The 20,676-nt window shown below is 36.7% G+C and overlaps 1 protein-coding gene across 5 annotated transcripts in view; it reads left to right on the top strand.

Moving 5' to 3' along the window:
• Nucleotides 1-20,676, top strand: part of LOC5564305 (protein grainyhead) — a 682,122-nt gene that overhangs the window by 492,758 nt on the left and 168,688 nt on the right. For all 5 annotated transcript variants that reach the window (XM_021842677.1, XM_021842678.1, XM_021842676.1 and 2 more), the window contains exon 4: nt 5,586-5,754. In XM_021842677.1, coding sequence (XP_021698369.1) covers nt 5,586-5,754 — 169 coding nt within the window. The remainder of the gene's footprint in view (nt 1-5,585; nt 5,755-20,676) is intronic.

Here is a 20,676-nt window from a genome sequence, read left to right as displayed (position 1 = left end):
GTGTGAGCACTTCTATGTTGGGCTCTGTAATGAGTTCTGTGGAGAGTTCTATAGTACTTCTGTGAATACTTCTAAGTTGACCTCCGGGAACAATTTTACGAAGTTGTTTGTAGGAACTTCTGTAGATATACTGTAAACACTTATGTGAAAATTTATGTAACAACCTCTGCGGAGACCTCTGGAGAGACTTATTTCAACAGTATTGTGGAAACTTCGGTACAATCTTTACATTTCTTTAAACATCTATGACAACCTATTAGGAAACCCTTGTGGAATCGTCTGTGGAGATTCCTGATAAGAGCTCTATAAGAACCTTTGTAGATACTTCTGCGGAGATCCATGTGGAAACTTCTGTGAAGTGGAAAGTCTCTATGGAAACCTCTATAGAGAATTATATTGAGAGCTAATACTGTGGAGGTCTTTGGGGAGACTTTTTTTAGCACTATTGTGAAGACTTCGGTACAAACACTTCAATTTATTCCTCCATTAAGACTTGTTTGGAGACCCCTGAGAAGAGTTCTATGAGAATCTCTGTAGATATTTCTGTGGATAATCCTGTGGAACCTTCTGTGACGTGGAGAGTCTCTTTAGAAACCTCTATAGAAGCTTCTTTGGACAGCTCATACTGCGGCGACCTATGGGGAGACCTGTTTTAGTACTATTGTGGAGACTTCGGTACAAACTTTAATTTTCTATTAACTTGTATGGTGACTTATGAGGAAAACCGTGGAGAATCTTCTGTAGAGACTAATACTGGGGAGACATTTTTTAGCACTATTTTGAACACTTCGGTACAAACTTTAATTCAATCTGTGGAGACCCCGAGAAGAGTACTATGAGAACCCCTGTAGATACTTCTGTGGAGATCCCTGTGGAAACTTCCGTGAAGTAGAGAGTTTCTATGGACTCCTCTGTAGAGGCTTCTATGGAGAGCTTATACTGCGGAGACCTCTGGGAAAACTTTTTTAGCACTGATATCGGTACAAATTTAAATTTAATATTCTGTGAAGATTTCTGTGGAGACCCTTGAGAAGAGTTCTATGAGAACCTCTGTAGATACTTCTATGGTGATCCCTGTGGTCACTTCGGTGAAATGGATAGTCTCTTTGAAGACTTTTGTAGATGCTTCTATGGAGAGCTAATACTGCGGAGATTTCTGGAGAGACTTTTTTACACTATTGCACTTCGATGCAAACTTCAATTTAGTCTGTGAAGACTTCTGTAGAAACTTTTGTGAAGACTTCCGTGGAGAACCCTGAGAAGAATTCCTTGAGAAACTCTGGGAGATACCTGTGGAAACTTCTTTGAAGTGGAGAGTCTCTATGGAGACCTCTGCAGACCCAAGAAACATTTGCCTATTTTATAATCATTTATTAAGCAATTTTTCACAACTACATACTGAATAGTTGCTTTATAATATTACTTTGCAGCTGCTACGCACACATTGTTCAAGCAAATCTGGCGAAATTATTAAGCTTCTTATCATTTAGTGACTGTAATCATATATTGTAATGATGTTTATTCAGGTTTCACTTAGCTTAATAAGGATTAATGATTTAACAACGCTAGTTTAACAAACTACATTATTGCTGTATAATTCAGCATCATGTTAAACAACATTTTAATTATTTCCAAGTGAAGCCTTTGTTCAGGCGTTGTTCACACAAATTTGGAGAAGTTATAAAGCGTGTCGTTGTATATTGACTTTATTCTACAACTTCAAAATCGCTTCATAAGCATTCATCTCAGCTTTTATTCAACTGCCACAAAATTGATTGAAAACAAATAAATGACTAAAAATAGCTAACACTGTATACATCAAATGCAGTGTATACCTTTACCATGAATTAAATAACCACACTTTTAATAATTACCTGAATACTGGATTCAAACTCGAGACCTTCCCATCGTCAGCGGTATACCTTGCCATCTGCGTCATCCTTGAATTCATATATCAGCCTTCCAGTGCCCAATATAAACCTCTTGTAGCTGATTATTGATCATGCTTGAGCTTCTATTCAACTATAACTAATCAACACGTGCTATGCTGATCAACAACTGAATAAGCGCATTACTTCTGCTGCTGTTCAGTACTGATGCGAGCTGAACTCAGTCGGCTATTTATAGCGCACAGTGAGAAAATTTATTTCAATTCTGGTCAAAAATAAAGTTTATTCACAAGGTAAAAACAGTCTAAAATGATTAATCGAATTTCATAATAAGTTTTAACTTGTTAAAATTTTAATTGAATTGTTCATCTAACTATACTAAAATTCATTTATTAAATGTATAATATTTCTACTAGGTTAATATTTTAATTATTTGTCGTACTTTTTCCATCTATTAAACATTATACAAATATAAAATATATTTCAATCAATAATCCTATGTCAGAAGACTGATTCAAAATATTTTGTAAACAGCAAACATTCTAAACATTTTAAATATTGTATTGAGAAAGCATCAGTTATTATTGTATCCAACATGTTTTTATATATTAGTAAGTTAGTGGCGAATTCGCCAAGGGCGAAAAGCCACTCAAATGAAGATAAATAATAATAATATTAGTAAGTTGAACATTGCAATATATTAGGATTTCAACGCAATTTTTAGATATTTTGTTCAATTTTCAAAAATTTGGCTATGGTGTGACCTCTTTTGTAAGGCTTCTTTGTTGCTGAACAATGTGTTTAGTAATCGTTATTTTGGACTTCTTTGGATGACCTTCTCGGATGATATATCTATGTAGTATTAGGATTTTATAAAATACCTATTCAGCTTTAAATCATGTTCATGTTAAACATGGAAACAGCTGAAGTGCGAAGCAACCAAAACGTTAGTTCGTCTCCTGTACATCTGTTTACACAATTATATTTGTTTGGTGGAATATTGGCTCTTTAATAGAAGGAAAAATGACTTGTTCAACTCATTAGTAAAACAATTCGACAAGTCGGCAGAGATTCTTTGGAGAAGTTTAATAAGTGTTGATTCTACTATTATTCATTCCAATGAAAAATGTTGAACATTGACTTAAATTTGGATCTTAATACCATCTTCTCAGCTCTTTGTAGGGCATTTTTTCAGCTGTCACCATTATTCAACAATAATTAACTATGTATGTTTATTTGTGACACTTGCCTGTAAGTTGGGTAACCACTTTCATGTAACTATTGTTAAATTATTATTTATACTTCGATTATCATTAAAAATGTTATGATTAGTAACTTTTTCCGATTTCAATAACGTCGCAGATGATGATCACTACATTTGGAAAATTTAAATTTTGATATTTTTAATCCAATGTGATTCGAACTTTACCCTCGTTGATCCATTACGTCGCTATTACGTCCATCACGTTAATCCATCTATCGCACACACGTCTTGGATTTGATTTGAAAAACATTTGAAACATTTGAAAATAACATAAAAAGACATAATATGTTTTGCTTGAATAAGAGCATACTCATATACTGTTATTCACGTTGTTTATAAGTTTTACTAATCATGCTGGTCAACATTTTAAGTATTAGACACTGAAACTTTTGTACGATTTGTTGTTAATCAAATGTTCAATATGCTACTAAAATGATGGCTACAACCTATAGAAGCTTTTAATCAGTCAATTGTTAAACTTCTTATGTGTTGTAGAACAAAAGCTACTATATTTGCATTTTTTGAGGTTTATTCAGCTCTTATGCAAAACACAAACTGCAAGTGGAATAACAGCTTTTTTATAAGCGGAAATTAATATTATTCAATTAATGATTCAACTTAAAATTTGTTCAGCAATGGTTGCTGCTATGCAGCTTGTATTAAACACGTAAGTATCTTAAAAGCTACCAATTGTTCCTTGGGGAGACCTCTTGGAAGTCTTTTTTTTTCACTATTACACCACGGTGTCTTCTGTGAAAACTGCTATGGAAACTTCTGTGAAGACTTCTGTGGAGACCCCCGAGGAAAATTATATGAAAACCTCTGTTGATACTTCTGTTGAGATCCCTGTGGAAACTTCTGTGAAGTTGAGAGTCCCTATGAAAACCTCGGTAGAGGCTTCTATGGAGAGCAAATACTGTTAAGATCTCTGGGGAGACTTTTTCTAGCACTAATGTGGAGACTTCGGTACAAGCTATATTTTTCTGTAAATTCTATTTCGACTTATGAAGAGACCTCTTTAGAATCTTCTGCGATGACTTTTGTGGAGACCCACGAGAAGAATTCTATGAAAACCTCTGTAGATACTTATTTTGAGAATCCTGTGGAAACCTATGTGAAGCGAAAGTTTCTATTGAGATCTCTGTGGAGGCTTCTTTGGAGAACGCTCTAGAGGCATCTATGGAGAGCCTTGTGAAAAACAAAAGACTACAGATCATTCAGAAATGCAATTCCATCAACAACCAATTTTGACGTAGGACTACGCCACTTTTTGCCCATAACAGAACTTTCAATTCAATTTTGTAGATTTTTTGGCATCCCCACCTTCTCGGGGTCCCCCAATGACTTCTCAAAGGATTGATTTTCGCATTTACCGTCCGCCGCTTTTGTTTTGCTCCTCAACTCAGATGGTACTCACCGTGTCCCAGCGAGGCAAAGGAGCTCCTGAGACGGAGGAGGCAAAGGAAAACACAATTTACGACCGTAGTGGCAATTTTATTCATCTTCGCCTCCGCCTACCCCCACTCGGGTTCCTCTCACGAGATGTGAAAAAGATGAGGAGTTCAATAAAGATTGGAAAAATTTTACGAGCTCCAATACTGAGGAGCGGTCGGTTATCAAGAATTTATGTTAATTCGTAGCTTGATGCTCTGCCAAGAGTGATTTCATTAAGAAATCAGTCCGGCTCGGTTCGCATCGCGATTGATACCGTGCTTGGAGGTGAATTCGTACTAGTGGTTCAACGAACGATTGTTTACTGAACTCCGCCGATCTACGGTAAGACTGGGTTTCATTCCGAATTACGGACCAACTGCCAGGCGAAAGGGAGCTCAAGATTCTGCCACTGATCCAGATAACGCTAAGTGACGATTAGTACGTGTGATTGTTTATCTGCAAAGGGGACACGCTTGAACATACATACGTATTGAAAGGTGGAGTGCAAGAATCGCCATTAAGTCGGCGGTAAACTTTATAGCCTGCATTACATCTCCATAGCTAAAAACCAAACTGTATTTAATTTAAGCCGTAAAATTTATAAAATATTATGTACTTTAGTTATGTTACAATAAAAGCTTTGCGCAGAAGCGAACCGATTAATATAAAGCCGAAAGAAACTGGAGCATGCGAGTCCCTAAGTGTGTCCACTAGCGGCGTAAAATGACTTGGCACTTGTTGCGCCTCTTACATCTACATTCGTTATTCGTGCGAGCATGACACTCGCTCGCTCACTTCACTCACAGTTCGCCGTCACTCAGTCAGTAAAACATTTTAATGAAAAGCAATTGAAGCTCTTGTCGTCATCACGTACACAATTTATGACGATTGTGAGTACCGGAGAGCCCCGCCGCATCGCACTCTTTGACTAATGTTTGCCTTTTCTTTTTTTCTCTCCCTCTCTTTCTCCCGTTCTCTTTCTGGCGCGCTCGCTCTAGCATCCCCGCTACGAAAATCAACGGGCAAACCACGCCTCTGGACGTGCCAGGCCTATCGCAAAATGATATACAAGGCATACTTGGTTCACACCCATCACCGCAGTCGATAAATGTCAAACGTGAGCCCGAAGATCTACGTAAAGAGCCGAAAAATTCACGAAGTCAAAAGGTAAGAGGAAAATAAACAGCACGCTGCTACCGTCGTTTGTTACACTGCTCTATGAATGGAGTGTATTACTGCCGTCTTCATGCGCTACAATGGAGCGTTTATTCGTATTTAAGCGGGGTTTCGGTGGGTAACAACAATACAACAATAATTTGCTAGATTGCTCTGATTTCTCTCTGGCGATCGCTCTCTCGCATGCATTGCGATTAATGGTTCTGCTTTGCTAGGGGTTTTCACAACGCTTTTGTTAATTATTATTCTATCAATCCAGAACAAATTTATTTGGTAAGAATCCTTTTATAAAGATTCTGAATTAAATTCAGAAACTTTGTAGTATCTTGGAACATACTACAAAGTTTTTAAATTTAATTTTAAAATCTAGATTTGAGCTAGAACAACAACACCTTAAACGCTGAAACGCTTCTTGATTCACACATTTTTAGTGTAATTAACTTAAGCGGGGCACAATGACATGATGTAATATTCGCAGCAGGTCAGACTCCAATCAAGGACCACGCGATTGTGAGGCACGAATGCTACGCGAATGTCTATCGTGGCTATCATTACTGTTGAACTGAAACGAGATGAAACGCGAATAAGAGGCGTTTTTGATTTATCTATGCATGCAGAGAGGAACAAATTAAAAAGTGGACATAACGAAGGTTGATTTCGCTGAATTAATTTTGTCGTAAATGTAAACCGGGATAATCAATTCATTACCTGCTACGATCGGGGGCCCAGATAGCCGTAGCGGTAAACGCGCAGCTATTCAGCATGACCAAGCTGAGGGTCGTGGGTTCGAATCCCACCGGTCGAGGATCTTTTCGGGTTGGAAATTTTCTCGACTTCCCAGGGCATAGAGTATCTTCGTACCTGCCACACGATATACACATGCAAAAATGGTCATTGGCATAGTAAGCTCTCAGTGAATAACTGTGGAAGTGCTCATAAGAACACTAAGCTGAGAAGCAGGCCCTGTCCCAGTGGGGACGTAACGCCAGAAAGAAGAACCTGCTACGATCACCTACTGTAATAAAAAAAATAGCCAAACCCATGTTTAGTTAATTCAAGAAAAGAAATCTCGTTTAACTTTTTAAAAGAACTCATCTATCATTGAAAGGCTCATTTTTTTATTTTATTTTCAATCCATATTTGAGCCACATTAACCTCTTCTGTAGCGATTTTTGTATGAAACTCTACCCGAGCAGATGAAAATAACTACTGAATACCAAATTGAGGTATTCCATACCAGATAATTTCCAATACTTACAACCTGAATGAGGTATGAATGAGCCCTACATAAGAGGTAAAATACCTCAAATAATACCTTCTGCATATTCCACAAATACCAAGCTGATACTTAGATCAGGTATTGTAATACCTAAATAATACTTGATGGATTTTCATATAAAAGTGAAATTTTTCAATACTAGTTCAATACCTCCAGCAGTCCTCAATAGCTGTCGAATACCAAAATGAAGTATTTTTAATTGTTTTAAACATTTTTTTCAAATACCATTTTAATACCAAAATGAGGTATTGATAACTGAACAATACCTAATTCTGGTATGATACCAAAATATGGTGAGCATAAGTTATTGGAGAGTTATTCTTTCCTCCTCGGGTAGCCAAGGACATTTTCCTTCGATCTATGGTGAAAAACATCCCAAAGAAAGAAAGCGATAGAGAAAAGAATCTCATATCGTTAGAAAAGTCACGCGAGAAATCATTTTCAAATCGACGAAAGTATCTGTCACATTGCTTAGAAAAAAAAAACAATTAAAATCTTATTTCTGAATCTTCAAAAATATCTTTGTTCTCACATTTTTTCTCTTCACGTGTATCCTCAAATCTACTAGCCAGTCGCACGCGTCCTAAAAATTCTGATTTCCCATAATGTTCTCACAAAAGCTTAGTGACAAAATGATATACCCTTTTGTTGAACTACTAACGACGTTTTTGTGTCAGTTTAGGATTAACTCAAGTAATGTTTTGTTTTGATTTGTGGTTAAGTCACTTTTCTCTCTTCATACTTCATATAACAGAGCGATACAAGTAGTAGCTAGGTTGTAAAAGTTGAAAACCTCACTAAATTCGTGTGCTCTTCTAAATTCCAATCACATAAAACGAGAAACCTCAAAGTTTGAGCCAAAAATATTAGGATTAGAGATAGCGCTAGCGATCTGAAGGTGAATGTTCAAGTTGTAAAATATGTCCTTCAGAGAAATCTCCAGACTTTGTTATTTTCAAACAAATTATAGAGCTCTTAGCATCATTTTCTTTAATATTAAATTTATGGAGTTTGTTGAATATGAAATTTAACTGAAATCATAACTATTCTTAGTTAAGAGTAGATTTCTTCAATTTGTTTTTCTTTCTACTAGAAAATTCAGCTTTGTTTTACAACTTTATGAATACTCAACCGGTTCCAAATATTTTTACATGCTTTTGAAACTAATTTAGTTGATTTTAAACTGTTAATATAATCATTTCTTTTTTTGAAATTATTTTGCCTCGGTTATCCAACAAAAAGCAGCTCAAAATCATGAATTTTCAATGGCATTAAATCAAATTTGATGTTTTACAAACTTTCCAAAAAAAAAAAATTAAAAGAGAACGATGCTCTGAGCACTTTAAAATTGGGTCCTACAATTTTGAATGAATTTGTTTATTCAATAATACGAAAGAGCATGTTCTTGCAACTAATCAAGCAATTTTTCCAGCTCAAATAACAGCTATAGCATATTTAAACTTTAATTTTATAAATTGTTCCAACTATGAACCATGACACTTTTGATTATGTTTGATGTCTACTTTATCGATAAAAAGCCCACATGGATTTTAGCTTCAACACTAGGGGTGTTCCTATCTGACATTTCGAAAGGGCCACGGAAAACAAAATATACCCAAAATTTGAGTTTAAACCAAGGGGTGAAAAATGTTTTTCGGACTTCAACCAACGAAAATCATAAAACAATTTAAACATGTTTTTCTGGCCTAAATTTAAGCGTTCGACAGGGACAAGGCTTTAGAACCATATTGGTTGAAAAATTACATTGTTATGATGATTTCTCTCTATTACAAGAAAATTCACCTCTCAATTTGCGCTAAGTTTTGGTCTAAACTTTGAGGTTTTGAGAAATTTCGAAACATTTTTGTCATCTTCCATACAAAATGTCAAACTTGAAGATTTCAGTCATAGACCTAAAATTTAATCGACAGATTGGTAAACTTTTAAAATTTTTCTTGTCTAATAAACTTTGCATTTTTGGCGTGTAATAACGGATTATTTTTATATTCCAAGTGGACAATTTATCAACATTTATGATTCATTACAAATATTTCACATTTTTTCTTTTGTTTTGTGCTCAAAAACTATTTTAAATTGCAATCATTGGCGTTTCTTAAATGGAAATAAAATGTGATTCTTGAATCTCATACTTTTTTACGATTTTCCCTTGAAATTTAAAGTCGATTAAGATGCTGAGATTTATGCTTCCAAACTTTACCATTTCATATGATAAAAAATGACTAATGCGTAAAGCATTCTGCACATCGGCCCCAAAGCCATATATAGGAAGACAACAGTGTTTGCACCTTAACCTTCAGTTTTTGGTATAAAGTGTCTTCGGGAAAGTTTTTCCATATTTCCTAGACATATTTTCAGTGATGTGAAATGAGGGTGGCCGGACAACCGGTTTGGAGCAACTTTGTCTTAGAACCCAAATTTCCTATCTCTTATGGTTTGCGAGTAACGCATTTTTTGACAAATAAATTAGGGTGGACCTAAAAATCAGTTTTTTCTTGGTAACTTTTTAAACGATAATTTCTCACAAAAACCTTATGCCGAGCACATTTAGAACTTTTGAATGCGCAACTTTTTATCAAAGAAATTACTGATCTATACCTTTTGGTTGTTTTCAAATGTTAATATTTCTGAAAGACGCAAACGGATTCTCAATCTTTTGTCGCCTTTAGAAAGATATTTTTTTCTAATAATGGTGAAACAAAAACTGTGAGGACGTTTTTTGTTTAAAGAGATTAACAAAATTTTGAAAATAATATGTTCTTAAACAAAAAAGTCTATAACTTGAAAACTAATCGAGTTGGCTCTTTAGTGGCTACAACAAAAATGAGCAAAATTGGAAGCTCTGAAAGTGTTTGATACAAAGAATTCATAAATATTTACCACAATCCCAAAAAAAAGGTATTTACAAGAACAACCGGAATAACTTATGTAAACTAAATAAAAATTAAATATGAAAGAAAGAAAGAAGGAAAATTATTTGCTAAAGCAGTTTTGCAGAGATCGGAAGAAACTGTTCTTCGGCAAAAAGTTGCTCAATCAAAATTTCTTTATGTTCTCGGAACAAAGTTTTTGCAAGAGATTACCGTATAGCAAGCTATCAAGAAAAATCTGATATTTTCAGGCACACATTAAATTATTTGCTAAAACAAATCATCATTCGCGAATCATAAGCGATAGAAATTTGGACTTTTCGAAAAAAAAAAAATGGTTCATATTGGATGTTCTTAAGCATTGCAGAACATTGTATAGACCTAAATGCATCAGCAAAAAAATTGTATTTCTGTTTCACATCACTGAAAAAATGTCTAAGAAATATGGAGAACTTTCCCGAAGACGCCATCTATCTAAAACTGACAGTTTAGGCGCAAACATTTTTGTCTTCCTAGATGTGGCATTGGGACCAATGTGGAATGGGTTCTCGGCTAATAGTGGCCTAATTGACTTTAAATTTTAATGACTGGAGGTAAAAAATCTTTGGAATTTATCCGCTAGGTGGCGCTAGTAACACATTCTCTTAAACTGTCTGTATCTCAAGATCCATATAAGCTAGAAGGTTGGTGTTTCCGGCGAAACTGTTCAGCAGATCAAGGGCTATCCAGCGGTTTGGCGCTAGTAAAAAGAAATCTTCAATCTTCTCCACCTCAAGATCCTTATCTGCTAGAAGGTGTGTGTCTTGAGCAAAGATATTCAGCAGACTGAGGGCTATCTGGTTGTGAAAAATATTGGTGCATAAAAAAACACAAGTTGTTGTTAACTGCGCTTCAAGTGACTATAAAGGAAGCCATGAATATGCAATGCATCTATAACTCAATAAAAAGATTCTGAATCGAAGATTTCTTCTTACTAGCGCCACCTAAATGTTGAATTCCTAATCAGGCTCTTCATCGCCAGACAGCACTTGATCTGCTGAATATATATGTCGAAGATACCAAACTTCCAGCTCATTTGGATGTTGAGATATCCGTTTGAGGTCATTTTTTGTCCCCTCGTGTACACGCTGGTGTGAAACATTAATGCCTCAATTCAAAGTTAGTTTAATCAGAGCTGCTACGGAGTCAAAAAACATTTCCACATTGTTGCCAGATTTCCTGCACTTCGGATACTCACCCTGGGAATCCAGAAAGTTTTCCATGTAATTTGAACAGTATTGCAAAATATGCTATTTTATCGATGTTTAAAGTTTAAATCCGTTTCTGTTAGGACGAGCGTTTTCAAATTTTCGAAAAATTCAAGTTTATCTCTTTTGACAGATATGACAGTGTTGCCAAAATAGTTGTTTTTATTTAATAAATAAAACATTAATCTTGTTGGTAGATTATTAAGTTCCACAAGTGATTCAATAGAATACGAGAAGAACTTAACGTTTCTGGTGGATTAGAATCGTTTTAAATTTTTGGCAAGCATTTCCTAAACTTTTTAACCATAATTTTAGGTTTCAAGCTACAGTTCATATCATTTACACCCACCTGGCTCAACTTGTTTCAAACTAAGTATCCACTTATACCTACATTCTGATTAAAACTTTGAACTTGTTGTTTTCACAATGTTTCACATAACATGTTTCAAAAGAACTTGCGTTGGCAGTTGGTTTTAATAAGCATTTTCCAAATATATCCAATAAAATTCAGAATAGCCAACTAACCCAGACGTTTCTCTAATGGCTAGGTGACAAATGAAATGGAAATGAAATGAAATGAACTGTCCAGGATATGAAGTAAAAGTGAGGTAGCATCCGGAACAAGAAACTATTTTTTAACCATATGGTGATATACGACTTCGGCACAATTCAATTATTATCGACAACCGAAATTGAAACGTCAAAACATTTCAATGAATACATTCAGATGATTCCTTGTTCTGTTAGCTTCTATGTCTCAAAACTGTATATAAAATTTCGCCAGAGTTGTAATTAATTCAAATAATCAAATAAAAATGAACGAAGTAGATTTTCGGATTGCCAATAATAGAACAACAGATTAACACGTAGATCTTTTGGGAAGATTGCCGAAGAAAATGAGGTTTGTAGAAACGTTTCAGAACGGGTTCCGAAAAATCTATCGATATGTACCGATAGAGTATTAGATGATGCACGAATGCAAACAGGCAAACCAATATTGTGTCTTCGTATGGCTGGGATTATTGCAAGAGAAGCATGGCATTGGCTTAGACTGCCGAAAATACCTAAACTCTCTGTTGATGTTAATAGTTACGCCGTAAAAAAGGCGTAACTCATAAATTTGTTGATCCTTTTATCCAATACTGCGTTACAATATTCGTTATCATATCCGATGTTACAAATAACTGAACAATCAACAATCAACTTTCAAATTTTTCTGGACATTTCATTTGATAATCCCGGCAAATGGACAATCATTTGAATGTCTCTAGTTTCTTTGAATCTGTCGACTTAGGCCCTTGAGGCCGAAACTTCAAAACGGGCATTACTCGTTATTTTTTTTTTATTTTGTCAAGATACCATTTTGATTCATATTACGGACAGCTTCAAATTCCGAACACTCTACTTTGTATGGGAAACTTTTCACACGAAATGTTTCAATTTTTGCCGTTTAAAAGTTCTCAATTTCGAGGCTCTTTTTAGTAAGCTTTTTCCATAAATATCTTCGAAAATTTATAATGCCCAACTACCTTGGATGTCTATTTAGTGATTTGACGATTTCAATAGGGCGATATTCAAAACTGAAAAGGCAATAGATGGCTCTTTTTCAGTGGTAGTAAAAACGAAATCCTGAAGCGAATAAAGCTCTACGGAAGATGAACTAAACACAAAAAGTTATGTATTCACTTTACACTTGAATTCTAATCACTACTTTTTTGATCCAGTTTCCAAATCGCAAGTAATTTACGTTTTTCATTATTTTCCATACGTTTTGACAGTTCTCCGACTACCATTCTTCCATGCGCTTGTGTTGAAAGTTTGAGAAATTTGAGAATCCAGCGTAGCGTGATCAGTGGGAGGAATACAAACATCAGTGTCGTCGCTCGGCGGCCGGTGAAAGAAACTGAATGTTCGAAAGGTTGTTGCCTGTACTTTTTGCCGCTGGCGCCAACTGTTAGCGATTAAGAACGAAATAAACAGTCGTTACCCTATTGATGATTTGACTGTTCCATTAATGATTATCATGAGCTGTCCGGAATTCGATTCAAAGTGTCCGGAATATGAGGCAAAAATGAGGAAGCGTCCGGAATAAGAATCATGCAAAGGCCACACATTTTGGTTTATTTAAAATTATTCAAGTTGCCGAAGCGTAATCTTTACCCACCATTCGAAAGATAAGGGCTTCCTACGCTCGATAACGCTAAGGTATCATACATAATGATTTATTTTGTATGCTCTATGCTGGGTTATACTTCACTGAGTCCTTAAATGTCCGTAATATGAATCAAAACGGGATGCAGCTTAGCCATAGAAACGAGTAGCGGGCACAGATTTGATAGAGATTTTTTTCTAAAATGACCGGTCTCGGGAGCACAGTGGAAACATGTAGAGGCAACACATATTTAAAATTAGGTATTTATGTTGCGAAATCCAAATCTTCGGTAACGATTCGCAACATTATTGTTTGACCGTTGACGATGGTGATGAAGTTATACTTCACTGAGAAGTTAAGTAGGTATCCGAAATCATTAACAAGAGCCATCTTCAAACCTTTCCTTTGCTGATAGTTGCCTTACTTGTACAAGAGTAAGGCTATAAAGTGAAATACCGCATAACTGCTGCGCAGTGCGCATTCTACTGGACGCCGGACAGTTCCCACAGATCAAACTTCCTTACGACAGCCACTATAATGACCGCTGCACTAGGTATACTGTAACGCCCCGTAAACGAAGTGGTGACAAACGCGCGCGCTTTTTTATGACGAGTTGCATGTCCGTTTCCTGCGCAGTCCCTGCGGCGTTGTTTGACCACCGTATAGGTACCAACTTCATACCGTGTACTGGCGCGGTGTTTATTTGGGGGCCTTTGATGGATGTGCTGCAATGTACACCTTCTAGTCATGTAGTGTAGCTGTCATACGGTCTCACACGCACACACAAAAACACATGGCGAAGGTAGATGAAAAAGTAGCATGTAAGTCTCGGTCTTTGACAAGCTCGTAAAAAGTCTCCAAACAGACATTACATTCACCGTCCACATCCCCCTTCCGCCTCGCGGCATCCTATGAGGGGGCACATTCTGGACAACGAGAGCGGGGAGAAAAACGCCACAGTATATTAAATGTCGTGATTACACGATAAAGCCGTCGTAGTCGCACGCACCTTTCCGACAGAGCTTCTGCTCGGACCTTCCTACATACATGTTACCTACCGCCACCACTTCTGCTAGCGCCTGCTTCAGCGTTGACGAGCGTCCAATCCCGAGGGCTCAACCAACGCACAGTGACGCACCTTCATGCGAAGGTCGGACAAAACCTCAAAAGTGCCCCAAATCGAGTGGAAACGATAATTTAACAGCATTATTTTATGTTAAAAACAATATGTACGATTGTAGTGCCCAATTGGCGTTTTCTTAAATTCATATAACAAGTATAATTAGAATGAAATACAAAAAAATCAGCTGTGTTTTTTTTTTCATAAGAGCTTATCTACATTCATTGATTTCTCTTCACCATTGCTCTCTTTGCGTTATTGCAGAAAATTGATTCTCTTTTCGTAACATATTTTCGTGGTGTAGGATAAATAATGACTATATCTTGCTTCATTAACAAAAATTATTAAAGATTTCTCTAATTTAGTTCATTTAACCATCCTAATGCGTTAAAAAAGTTACACATTATGCATTGAGGGTCGAAAATGACCCATGACTTTGAAACACTCTTGAAAAGCCATTTTTGATCCGATTGTCGTTTTTTTAGCTTTATATAAAATATATGGAACTCTGGGAATAGAACTTTTTGAGAGAATGGCCATTCTGGGCACAAGGGAACCTGGAACCTGTTTCAGAAGGAACTGGCGTATATCATATTCAGTAGTTCATACACATAGTTCAAATTTCATGGTTTTTCATACCGATTTACAAGAGGACCAACATTTAGATTTGGCCAGATTTGGTCGTGATGTGTACATTTTCAGGCCATCATATAGTTCCATCACGCGACTGCTCAAAATACACGACTTTTCATCCAGATGTAAATGGACACGATGTCCAACACCTGGCTAAGGCTAAATGGGGATCTCAAACATAGAGATTCCTTCAGGAAGAACTTTTGATCGCCATGATACATTTCAAACCGGTTCCGATGGGGCTCCAGGAATATCTTAGCAATTCTTCCAGAAGATTCTCCAGAGTTTCCATAGGGGATTCTTCCAAGGATTTCGCAAAAAATTCCTGCATGAATTTCTCTAGTGATTACTTCATTGATTCCTCCAGTAAAAATTTTACTGGCATTTTTCCAGGAATTTCTCCCAGAAATCCTCCAAGATCTGTTTCAAGGAATTCTTTCAGGAAAGCTCCGGAATTTCCCCAAAGATTTCAAAAAGAAGTTTTTATATCTTCAAGTTTTCCTCCGGGAGTTAGGACTAGGACTTTTCCTCCAGGAGTTAGAACTAGGACAATTTCATCAAGGATTTCAAGATATTTCTTTAGTGATTACTTCAGAACTTGCTCCGAGGATTCCTCCACGGAAACATGCAAAGACATCCCCAAGTAGTCCTCTCAAGATTCTTCCAGGAATTATTCCGGAGGTTTCTAACGGGATTCCTACCCAGAACTCACTAATTTCTTAAGAATTTCTTACAGGAATTCTTCCAGAGTTACCTAATGATTTCTCCAGGGACTCGTTCTAAGCCTCCAAAAAATCCTTCTGGGATTCCTCCAAGAGTTTTTCTTGAGATTCCTTCGGAGATTCTCCTATGAATTCCTGCAGGAATTTCATCAACAATTATCCTAAGAATTACTTGTGTAAAATACTTTCATACAATTCTCAAGTGATTTCTCCTGGGATTTCCCCAAGAATTATTCCAAAGATTTCTCCAGAAAAATCTCTACAGGCGATTTTCCAGGGATTTCTCCACAAATTCCACTAGCGAAATTTCTACAGTGATTCTTCGTGGGATACCTCCAAGGATTCTCCAGGAATTCTTCCAGAAATTCTGCCAGAAATATTAAAGAGATAAAGAGGCTCCAGAGGCTCATCCCGCGAAGATTTCTTTAGCTTTATCTTCAGGAATTTCACAAAGGATTGCTTCAGAAAAATATCTTAATGATTTCCTCTAGAAATTGTTCCAGGGATGAGCTAGTAGACAATCAACCGATTATTTTAATGAAATATGATTTTCGTCTACGCAGTCTTTATTGTAACAAAGCCGTTGAAAAAATATAGATTGCGTAGCCAAAAAGCATATTTGATGTTCCAGGATTTTTTTCAGGAATTCCTCCAGGGATTTGTTCGGGAATTCCTCGATAGGGTCCTCCAAGAATTTCTCCAGGGATTTAACCGGGAATTCCTCAAGGGATCACTCTAGATTTTTTGTTCTTCTAGAGTTACAAAGCAATTAGCCGCATGGATCAAGGAATCAGGTTCGATTCCCGCTCAAGTCCGGAAAACTTTTCGTCAGGAACGTGTTTCGACTGTGAAATTTGGCGTTGCAAGCTAGTCTGTTGTCTGGTGTGGTGCTTCCTTCAAAGGTCAAATCGTCCACCGGAAGCATTTACTTGTAGGTGTCTTTAAAAAAAAAATCTTATAGAAATTCTTGAAGTTATTTCTTGCAGAATCCCTAGAAAAAGAATTTCTGGAGCGATCCCTGAGGAAATCTCAGTAATAATTCCTAGAAGAATCTCGAGAAGACTACCAGAGAAAATTCTGGATAAATAACTAGAGTAATTCTTGAGGAAATCGTCGTACTGTTACTCGGAGAAAGCATTGAAGACATCTTTGCATAAATCCCTGCAGAGATATTCCTGAAGGAATTCTTAGAGGAGACGCCGACCAGATAGAAGAAACAAGATAATAATAGAATGTGATGCTTACTTGTTAAGTTCACAACTTTAGATGTTATTAACAACCAACCCACAAATGCAATATCAAAAATATAACAAATGTTCTGTTACAAAAAATGTGACAAGTTAAGAACAAAGCCATCTCCTGTAAAAAAAATGGTGCAAAAATTAAAAAAAAAAACGCGATTTGTTTTTTTCTTCATGAAAATAAAGTTGCTTGTCGAAATCGAGAACAAATTCGATAAATCTATAATTTTGGGAGAAAATTATTCAATCGCATAGAAATCTACTAAAATGTAATAAGGCAATTGATTTTGCGAGTTTAAGCACGACCATGTACCACTGTGCAACGGTTGGGAAAAGAGATTTATTTTTAGCGCTTGTTGGAAGAAGGTTTTAGGGCTTTTTTACGAGCTCTAGTTGCTGAGCGTGGCTTGTGTTCCATCACTAGATTCCGACAGATTAGTTCCGAACCGTGGCGTGAGATCTCACCTCCGGAGTGACCCACGATTTTGGGGAAAAAATGGGACTGGTAATAGTTGTTATGTAAACAGCTTAATTTTGAGCGGATAGCATCTGTAGATTGGACCAAGAACTGGTTCCTCCAAAAATTTCTCAAGCAATTTAATATTTTGGAATTTAAAATTCTTTAAGCAACGCATCAATACTTTTTATCGGGAATGTATTTTGCCGATTGCTCAAAAAAGTTAAGAGCTTCACGATTTTATCGTGAAAATTGAGCTTGAGCTTGAGCTTGATTGGCCGCCCGTGGATGCTACTCCAGTATCGCCAGATCAGCTGCACTTACACAAGGAACCAACCGAATGACTGCTTGGGACTAACAGGCATCCTCAGTGTATAAGTGCTGGTGATCTTCTATTTTTAGGCAACAATGGCACCTGCCACGTCAGAATGCAGACCAATGAGGGGAAGGGGGAGGAATTGATGATGCATTGAACTGGCTCCCACGTAGACCGTATATTCCACTGCATCTACGCCAGTTCATGCGGGAGTGTATGGATTGGGGGAAAGGCATGGCAGAGAGGTTAGCTTTTGTGGTTAGCAGACTGCCTATGTATCAGGCGTAAGAAAGGCGTGCGCGTGGAAGTAGGAAGCGTTAGGGAAACGGTTTCTTGTCCGTCTCTGGTTCTAGCGTTTGCTATGAACGAATAGTTTGAGTGTGATATATTTAGAATGGAAGATAGAAGCAAGTGAGAGATATACAACTACAAAGTACGAGGAAAGGGACGGGCCTGGGATTGAACCCATGACCTTCTGCATATGAAGCAGAAGCGGTAGCCATCAGACCACCAACCCCGTCGATTTTTTCGTGAAAATTATGGAAATACAGGATTCTTGGCGCAATTTCTCCAAAGGTTACACTAGCTTTTGCTTTGAGGTTTAACTATCTCCAAAAGCTTTGCCAGATTTTTACCCATAAACAATAAATTTAAAAAAAAATCCTTTACAATTTTTATAGTGAATTATCCAATGATTAATCCTGTGATTCCGGCAAGATTGTTTTAAATAAATGTCTCCTATAATAACCTACATATTTCCTCTTAACTTACAAGAAATGTTTCCGACATCACTGGAAATTCCGCAAGATAAGGTTTCAATTCATTTCTACAAAACATTATCAAGAGATTTATTTTGAAATTCTTTCAGATATTCCTCCATTCCTTGCTCCAGGAGTATTAAACGAAAACCTTCAAGTAAAACACTATTTATTTTAACAATTATTTCTCTGAAATTTACCCCGCTGTTCACTGTTCAATAATTTGCCATGAACTTTTTATTTCCAGCGCTTTTATTGGGACCCTTTTTGATTTCTTCCATTAATTCATGGGGAGTTCTGCAATTTCTCAAATTCTTCCAAAACCACTTCAGGAGTTCCATCAGAAGTAAGCAATATTGTTAGGAACTATTTCAAAAGTCACAAGAGGCTGATTTTTTTTTCCATGAATTTATTTAAGGTATTCTCAAGGAATTTGAAATTGGGAAGAAACGTCAAGATTTGTGAAGAAAGAGTTCTTGAAGAACCAGCCATTAAAACAATAAGGAACTTTGGGTAGTATTTTTGAAAACGCGCCTTTGAGACAGGTCAACTCCTATTTATCTAAAAAACTGATATATTTCTATCGATTCCGATAAATATATTCACAAGTATTCTTTTATACATCATGCTACAATTTCATAATGACCTTCTCAATGACATCCTCAGGAAGTTCCAACATAATTTTCTTCAGACGTTCTACCAAACATCTCCCAACAATTACGTCTATGACATCTTCGAGAGATTTGAATATTATTGTTACTCGGAATCTACTGAATTCTGCATAATTCTACTGTGGAATTTATATAAAGATGTTGTACAAGAATATCATCTCAGAATGTTGACTAAAATCAGTGAAACTTCTTCTAACTACAAAATATTTTGACTGAAATTGCTGATATATTGTCACCAGAATTATCTAAAGACAGATCTTTTCTAATTTTCGATAAATATATCAAAAACTATTTAAAGAAGTTTGAATGTATATTATTCTTAAGTCAGATACGTTACACTAATTTTATGAAATTTCTTCATACATTTAAAAAAAAAAATATTTTTTAGCTAAAGCCTTTTAAACTATTGATAATTTGGCAAGTTTCCTGATGAGTTTTCGCAAAGAATTCCTTCATGAATTCTTGACCTTTTTTTATTGGAAAATAAATAAACTTCTTGAGAACTTGAGAACAAAACTCCAGAACAACATTTGGGAAGAAATAAGTAACTGAAACTGTTAACATGGGGGACTAGCCGAGTAGTTAGAGTCCGCGGCTACAAAGCAGTCTTGTCAAAATTTAAAACTATTATTTTATTTTGTCCTGGCATTGATAGGTAAATCGCAGGTGTGACTCAGACAACCCTCCATTCCGGTGCAAGTCATCGTCCTACAATCGAGTCACATTTAACAGGTTCGTCGTCTGACGCCCACACACACACGGGGCTCAACTCTTTCGAGTGACTTTATGCATCGATCGATCGAGATTATAAGAAGCTAAGAAAGAAATGGTGGTTACGGAACCCCGCACCGCAGTATCAAATGATCCAAATTGCCACCGACGCTGCCGATGTCGGCCGATTATTGCATTAATACATTTATTGCGTCATAAATCGGTGCGGCCTTTGAGTCACCCCTTCTCGGTCTTCGACAGTCAGCCGATCTGGTTTTAGCAAACACCGCAAAGTGAAATTGTAACCCCTACTTTCCGGAGCAGCACACAATCCATTGTGGCAGAGCCATTCAATATCCCATTATCACATCAATAGCAAAATGCGACACCGATCGAACGTGGCCGGAATAATGCGAAAGAAAGCCTCCGTCTTTGTAGTGCTACCGAGAGAGGAGTGTAACAAAAACTTTCATCAATGCAATGTTGTCGATGCTGCAACCGATACCCACTTCAGATCCTTCAGATTTGCACTTGGGGAGGGAATAAGGTGTTCAATGCGTCATCGGGATTGATCGGGGTCACTGCAATATCTCCAAATTCGATCAAATTAAACATTTCCAAATTCCACATCAAATTATTAAAAAAACAAATTAAAAAACGATTATGGCAACCTTTGGAGTAAATGACGGGAGGCCGCATACCTAATGGTTTCTCAGAA

This window comes from Aedes aegypti, chromosome 2, assembly GCF_002204515.2.
Source record: "Aedes aegypti strain LVP_AGWG chromosome 2, AaegL5.0 Primary Assembly, whole genome shotgun sequence".
NCBI lineage: Eukaryota > Metazoa > Arthropoda > Insecta > Diptera > Culicidae > Aedes > Aedes aegypti.
Note: the sequence above shows the minus strand (reverse complement) of the source record. Positions and strands in the feature narration are given on the sequence as shown.